The following is a 19,161-nucleotide window of genomic DNA, read 5'->3' as shown; positions in this document are numbered from 1 at the left end:
GCCCCTAATTCCTAAAATTTTGAGGCAATTACCCCCAAAAATCAATCCCAGCATTCCCTTTGTGATATGGAACCTTGTGGTACAATGTCAGAGAGCATTCACTAACATACAGGTTATGTCTGGAAGTTACAAAAATGCTTATTTTTGGCCCCTAATTCCTTAACTGTTGGTACCATAACCCCCAAAATCTATCCCAACCTTCCTTTTGTGGTATTGCACCTTATGGTAAAATATCATAGAGATCCATTCACTTAAACTAAAGTTAGAGTGCGAAAACCAATGTGTCTATGGACGAATCGACGAGGCCAACGTCATACCAATATATGACCGCAAAATTTTTTTGCGGTTGTATAAAAAAGAGTTAATTCCCTTTGAACTGAAATCTAGTAAGCAATAAGTATTTCATCAAAAATTTAATTCTAGGGAAAGGGCTTTAACTGAACAAGGAGAAAAGCTAAAATCGTGAAAATCGAACTTGACCTGTAACTTGTCATGATAAAACAATACACCAAATATCAAATCAATATCTTCAAGCATGAAGAAAAAAAGGTCTGGAAAACTGATTTGCCCGACTGACGGATGGACAGACAGACGGACAGAGTGCAAACCTAAAGTCCCCTTCGACTTCGTTGGTAGGAGACTAATAAGCATGGTACTTTACATTCCTAAATACTGGTATCTTTGAAATAACATGAAAGCTTTTTACGATACCTCTGAAATCTTAATAGGCATTTAGTTGGAACTACAATCACAAAACATTTATGAAAGTCTTTGAATACCCAACTTACCCATCATCACAGTAATTGTGACATTCCTGACATATCTTATCTTGGTCAGGATAAAACATTTCCGGACATTCCTTTATACATTTTTTTATCATTTTGCCATCTTTATATTGTCTAGTCACAGCATTATGTTTACACTTATGACAATTCTCTGGTCCCTGAAAAAACAAAAGATACAATTAGTGAAATAATGTTTGTATTGATAAATTACACTGAGAAATACTGCAAATATTCTTTATAAAACACTTTTTATTTCAAAATTAATTAAGGTAAGTGGGATTTCATTTGGATATAAAATAATAGGCTAATTATGCCATAATTGCAAGTGAATATGTTACATCCAAGTCAAGCCCCAAATCAGTGTCCTATCCTCACATCTGTGTCCCATGACGTCATGACACTCAAATCTGTGTCCCCTGATGTCACAACATTCTAATATGTTGCCTTTTATTTATTCAAATCCCTTTCCAATTTTTCAGTAATGTGACATGACTCGGGACAGGCACATATAGAATGTAGCGGATTCAAGGTTCGTGTTGACCCTTTGGCTAAAATGGCTGCATTTTCACCTCAAAATTTACTCTTACAGACAAACCTGGGTATCTTGAAAAATTTTAAGGCATCAGTGATCACTGTACCATAATATTTATACATGATTTGATGTTATATCTATTTTTAACTATGACTCTACTTATAATTTATAATTATCGTGCAATACAGCTTTGAATTTTGTACCCCAGTTTGGACCATCTTGAAAAATAAAAAATCTTAACACATCTTTAGATTCAGCATATAAAAAAAACCCTTGAATTCAATTATTGTTAAAATCAAACAAAGTTTAATTTTGGACCCTTTGGACTTTAATGTAGACCAATTTGAAAACCGGTCCCAAAATCAAAAATCTGAATACACTGTTAGATTCAGCATGTCAAAGAACCCCAAGAATTTAATTTATTTTTAAATCAAACATAGTTTAATTTTGGACCCTTTGGATCTAATGTGGATCAATTTGAAGACAGGCCACTTTTTGGCCCTTAATTATTAAACAGCTTGGACAATAACCCCCAAATTCAATCCCAAACTTCCAATTGTGGTATGGAACCTAGTGCTAAAATTTCATATAGATCCATACACTTATACTCAAGTTATAGTCTGTGAACCAAAATGTCTTCGGACGACAAGAAAAATGCTTGTTTTTGGCCCCTTTTTGGCCCTTAATTATGAAACTGCTATGACAATAACCCCAAAAATCAATCTCAACCTTCCTATTGTGGTATGGAACCTTGTGCTAAAATTTCATAGAGATCCATACACTTATACTCAAGTTATAATCTGTGAACCAAAATGTCTTCGAACAACGACGCAAACATTGCAATAGCATAATATGAATGCAAAAATTTTGCGGTCATATTAAAAAACTGTTACAGTGGCTTTTGTTACCTACTGTCCATAAATACTTGATTTCATTGCATGAATTAAATTCTGTGGTAAATGATGACTTTCGTATAATAATATGATGTCATACAAAAATTTAAGTGTTAAACACCTTTTTGGCTTCTTGTTTGCTCGATAGACTAAACCTTAATAAAATGCTTCGCTGGGGCGCAGCTTGATACGACCGCAGAGGTCGAACCCTGAACAGTTGGGGCAAGTATGGACACAACATTCAAGCTTGATACAGCTCTGAATTTGGATTGTTATTAAATATTTGACACAGCATAGGTTTCTGACACAGAAAGAATGTGGTCTAAGAACTTGAATTTTTTTAATTTACCTATTATGGTCCAATGTCCAAAATCAAAATACATGGTTAGATTCAGCATATCAAAGAACCCCATATATTCAATTTTTGTTAAAATCAAACAAAGTTTAATTTTGGACCCCAACTTGGACAAACTTGAAAACTGGGCCCATAATCAAAAATCTAAACACATGTTTAGATTCAGCATATCAAAGAACCCCAAGAATTCAATTTTTGCTAAAATCAAACTAAGTTTAATTTTGGACCCTTTGGACCTTAATGTAGACCAATTTAAAAAACGGGACTTAAAATTAAAAATCTAAATACACGGTTAGATTGGGAATATCAAAGAACCCCAATAATTCAATTTTTGATGAAATCAAACAAAGTTTAATTTTGGACCCTTTTGACCTCAATATGAACCAATTTGATAGCGGTGCCCACAAATAAAAATTCTAAATTCATGGTTAGATTCAGCATATCAAAGAACCCCATATATTCAATTTTTGTTGAAATCAAAAAAAGTTTAATTTTGGACCCTTTGGACCTCAATGAAGACCAATTTAAAAAACGGGACCCAAATTAAAAATCTAAAAACACGGTTAGATTTGGCATATCAAAGAACCCCAATAATTCAATTTTCGATGAAATCAAACAAAGTTTAATTTTGGACCCTTTTGACCTAAATATGAACCAATTTGATAGCGGGGCCTACAAATAAAAAATCTAAATACATGGTTAGATTCAGCATATCAAAGAACCTCATATATTCAATTTTTGTTGAAATCAAACAAAGTTTAATTTTGGACCCCAATTTGGACCAACTTGAAAACTGGGCCCATAATCAAAAATCTAAATACATGTTTAGATTCAGCATATCAAAGAACCCCATATATTCAATTTTTGTTGAAATCAAACAAAGTTTAAATACTGGACCCTATCTTGGACCAACTTGAAAACTGGGCCCATAATCAAAAATCTAAACACATGTTTAGATTCAGCAAATCAAAGAACCCCAAGAATTCAATTTTTGTTAAAATCAAACTAAGTTTAATTTTGGACCCTTTGGACCTCAATGTAGACCAATTTAAAAAACAGGACCCAAAATTAAAAACCTAAATACACAGTTAGATTTGGAATATCAAAGAACCCCAATAATTCAATTTTAGATGAAATCAAACAAAGTTTAATTTTGGACCCTTTTGACCTCAATATGAACCAATTAGATAACGGGGTCCACAAATAAAAAATCTAAATACATGGTTAGATTCAGCATATCAAAGAACCCCATATATTCAATTTTTGTTGAAATCAAACAAAGTTTAATTTTGGACCCCAATTTGGACCAACTTGAAAACTGGGCCAAAAATCAAAAATCTAAATACATGTTTAGATTCAGCATATCAAAGAACCTCATATATTCAATTTTTGCTAAAATCAAACAAAGTTTAATTTTGGACCCTTTGGACATTAATGTAGACCAATTTGAAAACTGGACCCAAAATTAAAAATCTAAATACACTGTTAGATTCGGCATAACAAATAAATAAATGTGATCAAAGATTTTACAAATCTAATGCGCCATACTGTGCAATTAAAGATTACTTCTTGAAATTTTTCAATATTTGAAATTTGAAAAAAAAAAAAAAAATATTTGAAGAATAATTCTTTTTAATTTCTGAAATCTGAAATGAGAAAAAATTGGCCCCCCACAATTTCTTTTTATCCCCCCCCCCCCTTTTTTCCCCCAAAAAAATTCTTTCCCTCAAGATATGGTCATAATCTCAATTCAAATTTCCAATGGAGATGGCAACCATAATTACCCATTTAAATTTACCATAGTGCTAACTTAATCTATGTTATAATAGAATTAATAAAAATATAGTGTCAAATCTTTCATATGGATTTTTTTGTAAAAAAAAAAGATGAAAACATTTGCAGATATTTTTACTGGTCTTCCTTTATAAATATGCATTTCTTTAAAAATATGCATTTCTTTAAACATAATTTAAAAGCAGTGTAAGGGAAGTAACCAAAACGTTGTATTTGGATTACCTCCCTTACACTGTTTTAGATTATCTTTATTGTTCATTAACCATTACTTTATACATAATTTAAAAGCAGTGTAAGGGAGATAATTTCATTGATGTATTTGATTTATCTCCCTTACACTGCTTTAAATTATGTTTTGTACTAAAGTATTTGTCCATTAACCAGGACAACCTTGTTTTTCCCCCTTTTTTGCCCCTAATTCCTAAACGGTTTGAGCCATAACCCCCCAAAGCAAATCCTAACCATCCCTTTGTGGTATGGAAACTTGTAGTATAATTTCAGAGAGATCCATACACCGTTCCACAGTTATTGTCTGGAAACTAGAAAATGCTCATTTTTGGCCCCTTTTTGGCCCCTAATTCCTTAACTGTTGGTACCATAACCCCCAAAATCAATCCCAACCTTCCTTTTGTGGTATTTAACCTTATGGTCAAATTTCAAAAAGATCCATTCACTTAAACTAAAGTTAGAGTGCGAAAACTAATATGTATTCGGACGACGACGCCGGACGACGACGACGACGACGACGACGCCAACGTCATACCAATATACGACCACAAAATTTTTTTGCGGTCGTATAAAAATTAGAAAATCTACAATTACAAAATAAACAAAGGAATTACTTACAAGACCTGAGCATGTAGACTCACACTCCACATCACAAAATTTACACAAATTTCCTACTTCATACAACCATGGCAGTTGTGAACAATCATTGATACAGATATTACTACTGTTGTCTATCTTGAACTTTCTGCACTGTAAACATTTATCTGGTCCCTTGAACCAACATCCATCATCTGAACAACTTTGATCACAAACTTCACCTTCATCTTCTAATAAAAGAGAAATTGTCCTTTACTATTGCACACTGACTATACCCTTGGAAGTGTCAAACAGATTACTAAACAGGAACTTGCCATAGTAAATCAAAAATCAAATATAAAGCCTCCCTTAATCCTAATTCCAATGTAACACCAAACAAAATTTCATTTGTTTAGATAGATCTTAAACTGCATGATTTGAAATTCTGTTGTTGTGACTGACTTTGGCATATAAACAATATGACGTCATTTGAATAATTCCACTTTTAAAAGAAAACAAAAGAGAAACCTTTTTGGCTTTTTTTTTGTATGCTTCATAGACATCATCTTCACATGAGGCTCTAAAGAGCATGTGTTGCTCACCTAGTTATGTGTGCATCTTTAACAATGACCACACTTCAACATTGTAGACTAAAACATAAATCACAAAAATCTCTTTTATGTTGAACTTGTATTGCTGATCATTTTTTCTGTTTTCTCTCTCCTATCTACTATAGTTTTTGCCAAATAACACAAAAATGGGTAAAGATCATCATTCAAGGGCAGCAACTCCAATAGGAAGTGGACTGAAATTGTATCTTTATTGACATAATTGTTAGTCTCGTCTTGCTGGTCATTTTGAGAGTTTATGGTTTTTCTCTATCTTCCATAGTTTTTGCCCAAAATTCAAATAAACAGCTGCGCTATGAGCGCATGATACGCCCATCACGTTTTCAAAGAATAAAGTGCAATAACTTCTCAATGTCATATCAGAAATTTATGAAAAACTAAAGGGAGGTTATCTTAATAGATATAAACCAGTCACCAAAGTTTCATAAAAACTGCTTGAAGCACTTTAAAGATATTGTCAGAAAACTGGAAAATCCCCCCTTTTTTATGAATAAAATCCCATAACTTGGAAATGTAAAATCTAAAATTTATAAAAATCAAAAGGGAGCTTACATCAATAAATATAAACAATTCCCCAAAGTTTCATAAAAACTGCTGAAATCATTTTTGAGTTATTGTCCGAAAACTGGAAAATCCCTGTTTTTATTGAATAAAGCCCCATAACTCGGAAACGTAAAATCTAAAATTTATAAAAAACGAAAGGGAGCTCACGTCAAAAGATATAAACAATTGACCAAAGTTTCATGCAAATTGGTTAAAGTGTTTTTGAGTTATTGTCTGACATGTTGACGACGGACGGACGGACAGACAACGGTATAACCATAATACGTCCCGTAAACAGGCATATAAAAAGGGTAAAATAACCCCTATAAGGAGTGACTGACAATTTAGGCCATGATGACCTATTTGTAGGTCTTGTCCTGCTGTCAGATCATTTCTGCTTTTTAAAGTATCTATCTATCTCTTATAATCTCGCATTATTTAAAAACCCAAAAATTGATATAGTGTCATTTAAAAGCAATAACTTCTGGAAAGAGTCGTTTGACAATTAAGGATTGTTAATTAATTTGAAATTCTTGTCTTGCTGATCATGTTTGTTATTTTAAGTTTCTCTCTATTTGCTAGTTTTCATGATAATAGGCAAAAATGCAAAACATTGGTTTTACCTTGGATAAACATTTGAAAAATTGATTGTCAAACTTTGCTGAAAGAAATAAAACTTCTTATCAAAAGCTAGTACCAAATTAATTCTGAAAATATTATCAAAAACTATAAATTAGCAACTCTAACAGCTCTTGCCTTGTATCTTATTTCATTCATATGTGTCTTTTAAAATCTTATTTTCAATTAATCATAACAAGAAATCAAAATGTATGCTTGTTGGATCAGACAGAAAACTAGAAACCTGCAATGGATGTTTATTTTATCACAAGATAATATCTCTTTAGATAATGTTGAAGTTGAAAAACTTCTTGGGATCCATATTGATAAAAATCATTCATGGTCAAATCAAATTGATAAAATATGTGAAATTATTTCAAGCAGAATATACCTGTTAAAAAGGTTGAAACATTATTTACCATTAAAGGGTCTTGTTCTTTTTTACAAAAGCTATATACAGTTAACTCTTGTTGTCTCGAACTCCAAATTTCAGATGAGTCAGTGTTTTCCCATGGTCCTGAATTTTGTCCCATATAAATAAATGTAATTCGACTCCTGATGAGTCGAAATTTCGGTTGACTCGAATCAAATTTACGGTCCCAAGATTAACAATAGCATTTCTCGAAATATTAATACACAGATGTCAAAACATGACCTCTGGGTTAGTGATTAACTCATAACTACTCAAAAAGCATCTTTCATCTTTTTGTTTTTTCTATTGCAGAAAAAGATTGAAATAAAAAAAATGCAAAATTAAGAAATCAAAATTTCCTAAAACCTCTTGTATATGCTAAGATCGATTGGAAATTACTATCAAGGCTTAAAACTGCAGGAAAAATTGTAACTGTACACAGAAATAAATAAGAGACAAAAACCATATAATTGTATTTTAAGAATAAAGACCATTAAAAACAGATACTTTGATCTCAGACCAGAATATCGATCCCATACCCAAATTCCTCTGGATTTATTTTAGCCTTACCAAGCTAAGCAAGAGTTATGTCCCTTGTTCTGTCAAACTTCCAGTTTTCGTTTGAGTCAAACTACATGTAAATCAAACTATTTCTCTGGTCTGGCTGACTTTGAGATAACGAGAGTCGACTATATAACTGACTACTGTTGTACCGTATGGGGTCTTAGACCGTCTTACCACAAACTTTTATCTGGAAAGGATTCATAAGCTCCAAAAACGTGCTGCAAGATTAATTTTATCTTTTTCTTTTAGATTTTCCATCAACTTTAATGTTTAAAGAACTTTGAATGGATGACTATGTTTTCGAGGATACAATATTTTCAAGCTGTTTTAATGTTTGAATGTATGAATGGTCTAGCAACTAATAAATTTACTGCATGTACTGATCTTATAGCTATTCGCTCAGGATGATAATATCATGAGTGCTTCATGTACCAAGACCTAATTCTGATTTTTTTTTAAAAAACATTTAAATATTCTGGCCTTACCTAGAATAATTTGCCAAATAATATAAAGAAAACAAATAATTTAGATACACTTAAGATCAAAAGTTATACCTATTTTTTAACTTTACAGAATGCAGATACCTGAATCTAATGTATTTTTTTCTTCCTTCTATTGAATGCATATGTGCTTACTCAATATTTAAGCTATTTTATATAGTTAACTGTATTATGTATTTAATTTGGTTGTATTTTTTCAATTTGTATTAGTAGTTTTTTTTAAGGGAAGATTAACATGTTATTGTTATATGAGTTACCTTCGTTATATAAAGAATTTTATAATTATTATTAAATAAAGAATTTTATAATTATTATTATTAATCATTTTTCAGAGCCCTATAGAAATAAAATGGAAAACATGTAAGTCATAAAAAATCTTGAACAGCCCTATTACACAAATGTCTTGAAATTTACAATTAAACTTACTACACAATTCTGACTTCTTATTGTTCATTTTTCTGACCATCTGTAAATCTTTGTGAACAAACATAGGTGTAAAATTGATATCAGAAATGTAACATAAATGATGATTAAATGCTACAGTAACATGGCCGTTTTTTATCTGCTTTAATGATGTTAAGTCTAGCGTCTTGAGTGGCGTAAACATGACATTCAGGGAACTTTGTGTTCTGAAAATAAAATAATATTATTTCACCAAAGAGTCTAACTGATCATGATTGTTATTTCAGCATTATTCAGCCCTTAATGTCTGTATAACATCCCTTTTTGTCACATATGTATGAAAGTGAAAGTCTTTTTATGTTAAATTGTCAAATGATTTGGAATATTTGTATCTGATAGAATTTTTGTAAAGACATTTTGACTACATATAACCTACGGTAAACTTACATGCAAAGAATGTCTATTTGCAAATTTAATTGCAATTTGTTAAACAAATATTTTGATAGAATGAAATAATTTCAATGCTACAAGATAAATAGTTAGAGGAATTTTCATAATAAGTGTTCTTCCATATCTCTGGATTGGCTTAGAACCTTTGTTGTGGTTCAGTATCAGGTTAAAATCTTCTATATACACCTACATCTCCAAAGTAACAAAATAAGACCAGTCATGAACTATTTTGGCTGTTTTCAAAAGTAATATAGTCATTAAAAATTTACTTATTTCATTGAAACTGGTCAATCCTATCATAATTCAATGAAAGTTTTTTAAAGAAAAAAGTGTTTAAAGTAAATTTGTCAAGTTTAACACAGGTAATGAAGTAAAGGAAGTCATCTGGACGTATGCAGTTTCTCTTCAGCCATACTGGTTTCCATACCTAACATAAAATAGCTCAATATAAAATTCAAATTTAATTGACAATTTCAAGAAATGGATTCATACCTGTATGTTTGGGTGTAAAAAATCTATTATAAATCTTGAATAAAATATATCATACTGACAATTGACAATAAGTATTTATTTGTGATGTATCAAAAAAACTAGAAAAACTTACGCATCAACCTCTCTTCCATGGATAACCTCCAAGTTTGAAAGAAAAGATAAGTTTCTGAAGTTTGTGTCGTTTGACTGTATCATTATATATCCTGTTACTTCCTTGATGCTCTTAAGAATTTGTAAATCAGCAACTGTAACCCCTGGTATCTTATATTGGATATCTCTGTAACACAAAGTATGCAAAAAAAATAAAGCATTTTGACAATCTTGATCTTAATGTTCAATCTGACGTGAGAATTGGAGATATGTCATAGCAGGTGAGTTTCCAACGGTTTGATGATTTGGACTCAATAAGAAAAGCCTGTATGCATTGTATTTCAAAATTTCCAGAAATTTAAAGAACACCCGTTTATACCACTTCTGGGTTTTTTGGTTAAAGCAGTAGTACTGAATATACTGGTCTGCTTTGTCAACACCTCCCATGTATTTAGTGTAGTCGACTATGATTTTTGGACATGGTATATCTGCTTTATCAAATTGCCCATCTATTTGAACCAAACGCTGTACTTCAAACCTGGAATGATCATGGATTGTTGAAATTGCAGTTACAATTTTTTTGTCTTTCCATAAGACTCCAGAGATCGACTTCCTTTGAAAAAACTTCATGTCCCCCCTATTATCAATACCAACAGGGTGTTTTAACATGAAATCAGCTGGTAAACCGCTTCTGTTTTTGCGGACTGTTCCACATGCTGCAGTTTGATAGTTATCAAACAGGTCTTGGAATAGTTTTGGTGAAGAAAAGAAATTGTCAACATATACATGATATCCCTGCCCAACAATATCAGCCCCCTCTATACATTTTTTTACAACATGTTCACCCAATTGGCCTTGCGGTCTATCAGTTTTTCCTGTATAAACATCTGTATAGCAGATGTATCCTGTATTTGAATCTGCTAATGCCCATATCTTAATACCCCATTTAGTTGGTTTGGCTGGCATATATTGTTTGAATTTGACCCTTCCTTTGAAGGGGATCATGCATTCGTCTATTGAGACCTGGCGTGTAGGGACAAATTCTCTTTTCATTGATGTGTTAAACATATTCAAGATGTTTCTTATTTTATAAAGTACATCATATGATGGATGACCTGGTTGTTGTGCATTATGGTTGTCACTGAAATGAAGGTACCTCATGACTTGCATAAATCTATTCCTGGGCATTGTTTTACCGAATATTGGAGATTCCATGAAGGGATCAGTTGACCAGTATAGTTTGGTTTCTGGTTTAACATCAATTCCCATCAAAAAGCAAAGACCAATAAAAGCTTTAATTTCTGGCAAACTAGGTTTTGACCAGGCAGATTTATTACTGTCTGGGTTTTCAGCAATTTGTTGGATGGCATAACTTTCAGTTTCATTAATTATATGTTCAAAAATTATGTCATTCAAGAAAAGTTTGAAGAAATCTATTGGACCCTTATCAGCAGCTAAAATGGTAGCTGGGCCTGTTGCCCTTCCATCTGGACCTCTAGGTGTGAATAAATGAGGTAAACCCCTTTCATGAATATCAAAATTGTGATGCCAGGTGTTTGCAACATTGTCTATATCTGGGACTACTTGGTCATTGACATTATAGATAGGAATGGTCGGTTCTGTTTCTGAGCCCTCAGACTCGTTTCCTGAAGTATTGAATTCAAAATCATCCCCAATTCCTTGATCTAGTAATATTTGTTCGTACCGTTGAACAGCCTGTTGAATTTCGTCGACTTCAAAACCTAAGAATTCCTCGTCTGAAGAATCGGACATTTCAATTTTGTTCTTTGGTTTACAGACGACATTTTTTAATCACATGACATATCACATGTATAAAGAAGGGAACCCCGAGTTTTAATTGGACGATATAAGGTCAGAGTTATAAATAAAATGAAATGTGAATACACATTCCAACGCTCAATGCTAGTTGATAAGAAAAGAGTTGTTGAATATTTATTTATTAAAAAAATTGAAGAAAATATCAAGATCTATGCGAGACATACTCGGTTTTGTATGTTTTAATTACACATATACGTATTATTAGTTACCATTTGTGAAAATATAAAATCATAACAATATGCAAATGAGTTCCAAGAATCCTCGTTGTGACTTGAGTGCACCAGGGAAACACATGGTAGATTGAAAACACTCACATTTGTTTTTAATTTTGACTCTGATTAAACTTCGAGACAGGATATTTTTTTTGCACCTGCTTCGGTATTTCAAACAGGTTATTTTACGTTTCAAACGGCATCTATGCCCTAATCAAGTAGATATTACGAAAGATTGAACATGCACATCGTTTATTCGACCCAACATGCATTTACGTAACATTTTAGGTTCGTGCAGTCCATTTATTGTCGAATTAATTCTACGATGCCTGAAGGCATCGTTGGGCACGCGACAGGCGATGCCTTGAGGCATTGTTGGGCGCGTGCCAGGCGATGCCTCAAGGCATCGTTGGGGATGAAAGGGTTAATATTAATTTTGAAACATTCCAAATTAGAAGGTATGTTTATGGAGATTTAATTTGAAAATCAAAAGGTATTTATAAACGTATAAAATAACATACTTCACAGGTTCACAGTTATAAGTCTGTCAGATAACAGTATTTATATTTTGGAAATTTGGAATTTTGTTATATTTGTTCAAAATCATATGAAAAGGAGTTTCTGGTGATCATAAATTATTGCATCAATGTATGCATATATACTTAAAACTACCAGTAACACTGCATATGGACAAGCTGTAAGCAAATTAGGGTATGGGAAAACAATAATTCAATAGCAGTACAATTCTGAATCCGTATTCATGACCTTTAATTTAACTTTAAATATGACAATTTGAGTCAAATCCGTGAACATGAATTTGACAGCTAATGCCCCTTTAAAGCACCTTAAGTGCACAACCTCACTTATTCAATGCCCTATATAATTAATATGGGATATTTTCACAAAGTCCTTCTCCATGAACAATCCTCTCCCATTTCTGATTTTCCTGATTATGAAATTCATTCATTCAAAGTTTTAATAAGTGGAAATATGTATACAAATTTGAAGAGGATCTGATAAGTAATAATGTTGATATCCCGGCTACAAGAATTAATATGGGATACTTTGATCGGAGTCGGTTTTTGCAGTCCCCTTGGTTTAAAAATTTGTTGTTCTTTAAGATTTTCTGATTATTGAACTCATCTGAGGTTTTATAGAGTGGAAACTTTTATAAAGGATTTAACAAGTAATGAAGGCATAGCTTCAACAAAATGATGACGGACAACTAGCAAACAGTATGAAAATAATGATAACTTACATTGAAATATGCAATCATTTTGATTTCTTTACATCGGTGGTGTTCTTTCTTTCTCTTCTTCAATGAATTCTAATTTTTGCCTTATATTTCAGTAAAAAAATTGATGGAATTAAAATAACCAGACCATAAAATTATATTTTTAAGATCTTACCCTGTAAATGAAGCTTCTACAATTTTGAGATTTCCATTTATAATTGTACAATTCTCAAACTGATTGATGTTGCTGGCTGTGATGTATTCCCCACCACTTTGACCTGTACATGCTGTAAAGTATAAACATTCTTACTTAAAGTTGTATTTCCAAACTTAAATATATAAAGCAAAAAATGTTAAATTTAAATGTTATTTAAAAATTATTTCACTGTACTAAAATCAAGTTCCGACTTCTTTAGTTTAAGAAACCAAGTTTAAGCAATTTTGGTCTTATTTAAATGTTCCAGTACAAATTAATTAACCTTTTCGTATTGGACTTCTAAGCAATTTTTAAATGTATGCATATGTAGTCACAAACCCTCTATACAGTGCGATAATCTCCCTTTATATATATAGCCATATAAATCCTCTTTATAATGGGAGAACCTCCCTTTATATATGTAGCAATAAGCCCTCTTTACATGCAAGAACCTCCCTTAATATATGTAGCCATAAACCCTCTATAAAATGAGAGAACTTCCCTTTATATATGAAGCCATAAACCCTCTTTGCAATGGGAAAACCTCCCTTTATCTACGTAGCCACAAATCCCAAAAAGCATGGGAACCTCCCTTTATATATGTAGCCACAAACCATAAATACAGCTTGAGAACCTCACTTTATATACGTAGCCACAAACCCTAAATACAGCATGAGAACCTCCCTTTATATATGTAGCCAGAAACCCTAAATACAGCACGAGAACCTCACTTTATATATGCAGCCATAAACCCTAAATACAGCTTGAGAACCTCACTTTATATACGTAGCCACAAACCCTAAATACAGCATGAGAACCTCCCTTTATATATGTAGCCAGAAACCCTAAATACAGCACGAGAACCTCACTTTATATATGTAGCCATAAACCCTAAATACAGCACGAGAACCTCACTTTATATATGTAGCCGATGCCATTAACCCTCTTAATAATGGGAGAACCTCCCTTCATATATGTAGCCACAAACCCTAAATACAGCATGAGAACCTCCCTTTATATATGAATCCATAAACCCTATTTACAATGGGAGAACCTCCCTTTATCCATGTAGCAACAAATCCTCACAAAAGCATGAGAACTTCCCTTTATAAATATAGCCACAAACCATAAATACAGCATGGGAACCTCCCTTTATATATGTAGCCGAAGCCATAAACCCTCTTAATAATGGGAGAACTTCCCTTCATATATGTAGCAACAAACCCTAAATACAGCATGAGAACCTCCCTTTATATATGTAGCCGAAGCCATAAACCCTCTTAATAATGGGAGAACTTCCCTTCATATATGTAGCAACAAACCCTAAATACAGCATGAGAACCTCCCTTTATATATGTAGCCTAAGCCATAAACCCTCTTAATAATGGGAGAACTTCCCTTCATATATGTAGCAACAAACCCTAAATACAGCATGAGAACCTCCCTTTATATATGTAGCCTAAGCCATAAACCCTCTTAATAATGGGAGAACTTCCCTTCATATATGTAGCAACAAACCCTAAATACAGCATGAGAACCTCCCTTTATATATGTAGCCTAAGCCATAAACCCTCTTAATAATGGGAGAACTTCCCTTCATATATGTAGCAACAAACCCTAAATACAGCATGAGAACCTCCCTTTATATATGTAGCCTAAGCCATAAACCCTCTTAATAATGGGAGAACTTCCCTTCATATATGTAGCAACAAACCCTAAATACAGCATGAGAACCTCCCTTTATATATGTAGCCTAAGCCATAAACCCTCTTAATAATGGGAGAACTTCCCTTCATATATGTAGCAACAAACCCTAAATACAGCATGAGAACCTCCCTTTATATATGTAGCCTAAGCCATAAACCCTCTTAATAATGGGAGAACTTCCCTTCATATATGTAGCAACAAACCCTAAATACAGCATGAGAACCTCCCTTTATATATGTAGCCTAAGCCATAAACCCTCTTAATAATGGGAGAACTTCCCTTCATATATGTAGCAACAAACCCTAAATACAGCATGAGAACCTCCCTTTATATATGTAGCCTAAGCCATAAACCCTCTTAATAATGGGAGAACTTCCCTTCATATATGTAGCAACAAACCCTAAATACAGCATGAGAACCTCCCTTTATATATGTAGCCTAAGCCATAAACCCTCTTAATAATGGGAGAACTTCCCTTCATATATGTAGCAACAAACCCTAAATACAGCATGAGAACCTCCTTTTACATATGTAGCCATAAAACCTCTATACAGTAAAAACTTCTTTTTTTATACAATGCAACAAACTTTCTATACAGTATGAGAACCTCTTTAACCCTCTATACAGTATTAAAACCTCCCTTTTTATACAAAGCAACGAACTGTTTATACAGTGTTAAAACCTCCATTTATATATGTAGCATTAAAACCTCTATACAGTATGAGAACCTCCCTTTTTATACAAAGCAACAAACCCTCTTCACATTATGAGAACCTCCCTTCTTATACAAAGCAACAAACCCTCTACACAGTATGAGAACCTCCCTTTTTATACAAAGCAACAAACCCTCGATACAGCATGAGAACCTCCCTTAATATAAAGCAACACACCCTCTACAACGTATGAGAACCTCAATTTTTATACAAAGCAACAAACCCTCTATACAGTATGAGAACCTCAACTTTTGTACTAAGCAACAAACCCTCTATCCAGTATGAGAACTTCCCTTTTTAAATTCTCTTCAGGTATTTGATAATGTATAAAATGTGTGTATTTCAACTTTCTTTAAACCCTTAAACAAAATTTGCTACCCCTATAAAAAAAATATTAACATTTCTGAAATTGAACTATTTTTATAAATACATTAATCAGCCAGTGAGTAGTCCTCAGTTTTTTATACTATCTTAATGAGCTGTTATATTTCAATTTCGGACCTAAAGATAAATAAATAGAAGCTTTTCTGTTTGTATATACAGCACAACAGCAGACATTCCATTGATTAAAATTTGATATGAGCATTGCATTAACACCTACATTTGCTTATGAATAACTGCTAAACATTTACATTTTCATAATCACTTTTGTCATTAAAAATATTATATTTGCTAACACCCTTTTTTAACTCATGTATCACATTATCGGAACACTCAATTTGTTAGACTGAAAACAGAATTTAACAAATACAATAAAAATATTATATCAATAAATTTATCAAAAAGAATGCTATATGCTGTATTTAGTTTCATGTGGTAACAAATTTTGACCTTATCATCCAACTCAGCATTTTTTCTTGAATATAAAATAACTAGTTGCTAAAGCATCCTTAAAACACCTAACATATCAATTGATGAAACAATCTATATGAGCAGGTCATTCTCAACTTAAGTAAACACTTTCCAAGAGTTGTAAAAAAATTTCATGGTGTCAAACCTTCCACAGTCTTGGGTAAGACTAAGTTCCTCTTACAACAGGATCAATCCAACAAAATGGAAGAAAATACAGACAAGTTGCTTGAATTTTAGCCATCATCAAACTTGGACTTTACATTCGTGTACATTTGATAGTATTAAAAAATAACAATAGTCGGCATCCTGACATGTCTAAAATGCTTTAATTGAAGTGAATATATGTTGATAGTCTTTAAGATGAACTTTGTACTAAAAGTATCAAAAAACTTAACTGATCAATGACCCATGAAATGGTCAAGGTCTAGTTAGGCCTGCTAGATGGACATGTATACCCTACAATGATTCCTATAGCTAGGTCTTTACCTGATTAACTGAGAAAAGATCTCTGCATGGCACCTTCATGTTGATCACTGAACAATGAAAAAAGGTCAAAGTCAATGTGACACTGTCTGACAGAAATGTAAAAGTAACAAGAGGCTGTCTGTCTGACAGTAATGTAAAAGTAACAAGAGGCTGTCAGAGTGACAGCAAACTGGACTTTCATGCAGAGTTCGAACCCTGAACAGTTAAGCAAGTATGGACACAACATTTAAGCTTAAAACAGCTCTGAATTTGGATTGTGATTGAATATTTGACACAGCATAGGTTTGTGACACAAAATTAATGAGGTCAAAGAACTGAAAAATTTGAAATCGAACATTTACCTATCATGGTCTAATATCCAAAATCTAAGAACATTGTTAGAATCAGCATATCAAAGAATCCTGAGAATTCAATTTTTGATGAAATCTAACAAAAGTTTAATTTAGGACCCTTTGGACCTCAATGTGGTATTATCTAATTAATAATGAAAATAAATACAGGTTTAGATTCATCATTTCAAAGAACCCTATATATATTTGAAATTATGTTGAAATCAAACACAGTATAATTTTGGACCCTGATTTGGACCAACTTGAAAACTGGGCCCAAAATCAGAAATCTAAATATATGTTTATTAATAGACAAACTAAGCTAAGTTTTTAAAGGAGTTCGCTTCATCAAAAAAAATATATAGCATTCAGAAAATAAGTTTATACAGAATTAAAAACCAATTGTTCAAAGAACAATTGAAGGTCTTTCCACATCAATTACCTAAATAATTGATAGAAAGCTACTTCTGGTTTACTCAAAGTTATTAATAGCGTCAAAGTATAGATTTCTTCATACTGATTCAATAAATAAATGGTTTCTATATATTTTTGCCTGAAATAAGGGAGATAATTGCCAACTTCCGGTTTAGAAAATGTCACTTCCGGTCTCATATGATAGCTTTATTCACACTGATTCCAAAATTATATAGTTTGTATATACTTATGCCTGTAATAAGGAAGATAATATGCTACTTCCCGTTTATAAAATGTCACTTCCGGTCTCAAATGATAGGTTAACCTATGATCATTCAAAAAATATATATGGTTTCTAGGTACTTTTCCATGAAATAAGTGCAAAAAATACTACTTCCGGGTCACTCAAGGTCACTTCCGGTTTACTTTTTTCAAGGTCATATGTCAACCAACAGTTTGCAAAAGACCCTATGGCTTTATCATGTACCAAGTTGCAGTTATAATCAATTAACCTTAAATTGAATCATTTCAGGGACAATAACTCCTATAAGATATCATTGGATTGTTTCAGACCAAATGTATCATATCTTAATCACAATTAAGCAAACATTTTGCACTAGTTCTTTAATTTGTAATTATAAAAGTGACAGAGGAGATCAAATAACAAGGAAAAGTCAAAATTTAGAATATGACCTTGACCTTTGACCTTGGCCTCAATTTCATTTAAATGAACCAAGGAACTCAAATCAATATACCTTAGGTCACTATCACTTACCATTCATGCTATACATTTATATATCCCTTATGTCAAATACAGAAGGGGAAATAACTCTCATATGGAGTTTACGTATCGCTTCGGTCAAAATTGGACAAAACATCCTGAGGATATAACGAGCAATTTGGTAAAATAAATTTGTCGCTTTCTTTTACGGTTACGGAGGAGATGCTTGCACAAGGAAAACAGAGTTCGGGGAGATAACTCCTACAAAGAAAATTATTTGGTTACGCAGGGTAAATTTCAAAGGCGCATAAACTGTTCGATATCATATACCAAATATCTAAGCGACATATTGCAAAACAAATATTTATCGCAAGAACAAAATTTGGCGGAAGAAAAAAAAAATAAATGTGGATAGTGTCCACATGTGGACACAGATGATGCCCCCGCTTGCATATCATATAGTTATAAAGGGACATAACTGAAGAACAGTAAAAGTGACGCTACCCAAATTTGAACTTGATCTGAGTTTTGTGTGTAAGTCTCATAACATTTGGTTGAGGCTAACTTAAGCAGAGAACAGAAACTAAAAATTCAG

The 19,161-nt window shown here is 32.6% G+C and overlaps 1 protein-coding gene across 3 annotated transcripts in view; it reads right to left on the bottom strand.

Annotated features, from left to right (window-relative positions):
• Positions 1 to 19,161, bottom strand: part of LOC127718868 (epidermal growth factor receptor-like) — a 213,534-nt gene that overhangs the window by 57,743 nt on the left and 136,630 nt on the right. For all 3 annotated transcript variants that reach the window (XM_052224917.1, XM_052224918.1, XM_052224919.1), the window contains exons 8-12: positions 13,324 to 13,435; positions 9,886 to 10,050; positions 8,856 to 9,058; positions 5,206 to 5,414; positions 789 to 943 (exon numbers count right to left, since the gene is read on the bottom strand). In XM_052224917.1, the coding sequence (XP_052080877.1) occupies positions 789 to 943; positions 5,206 to 5,414; positions 8,856 to 9,058; positions 9,886 to 10,050; positions 13,324 to 13,435 (844 nt within the window). The remainder of the gene's footprint in view (positions 1 to 788; positions 944 to 5,205; positions 5,415 to 8,855; positions 9,059 to 9,885; positions 10,051 to 13,323; positions 13,436 to 19,161) is intronic.

The sequence above is a fragment of the Mytilus californianus genome, unplaced genomic scaffold, assembly GCF_021869535.1.
Source record: "Mytilus californianus isolate M0D057914Y unplaced genomic scaffold, xbMytCali1.0.p SCAF_10, whole genome shotgun sequence".
Taxonomy (NCBI): Eukaryota; Metazoa; Mollusca; class Bivalvia; order Mytilida; family Mytilidae; genus Mytilus; species Mytilus californianus.
Note: the sequence above shows the minus strand (reverse complement) of the source record. Positions and strands in the feature narration are given on the sequence as shown.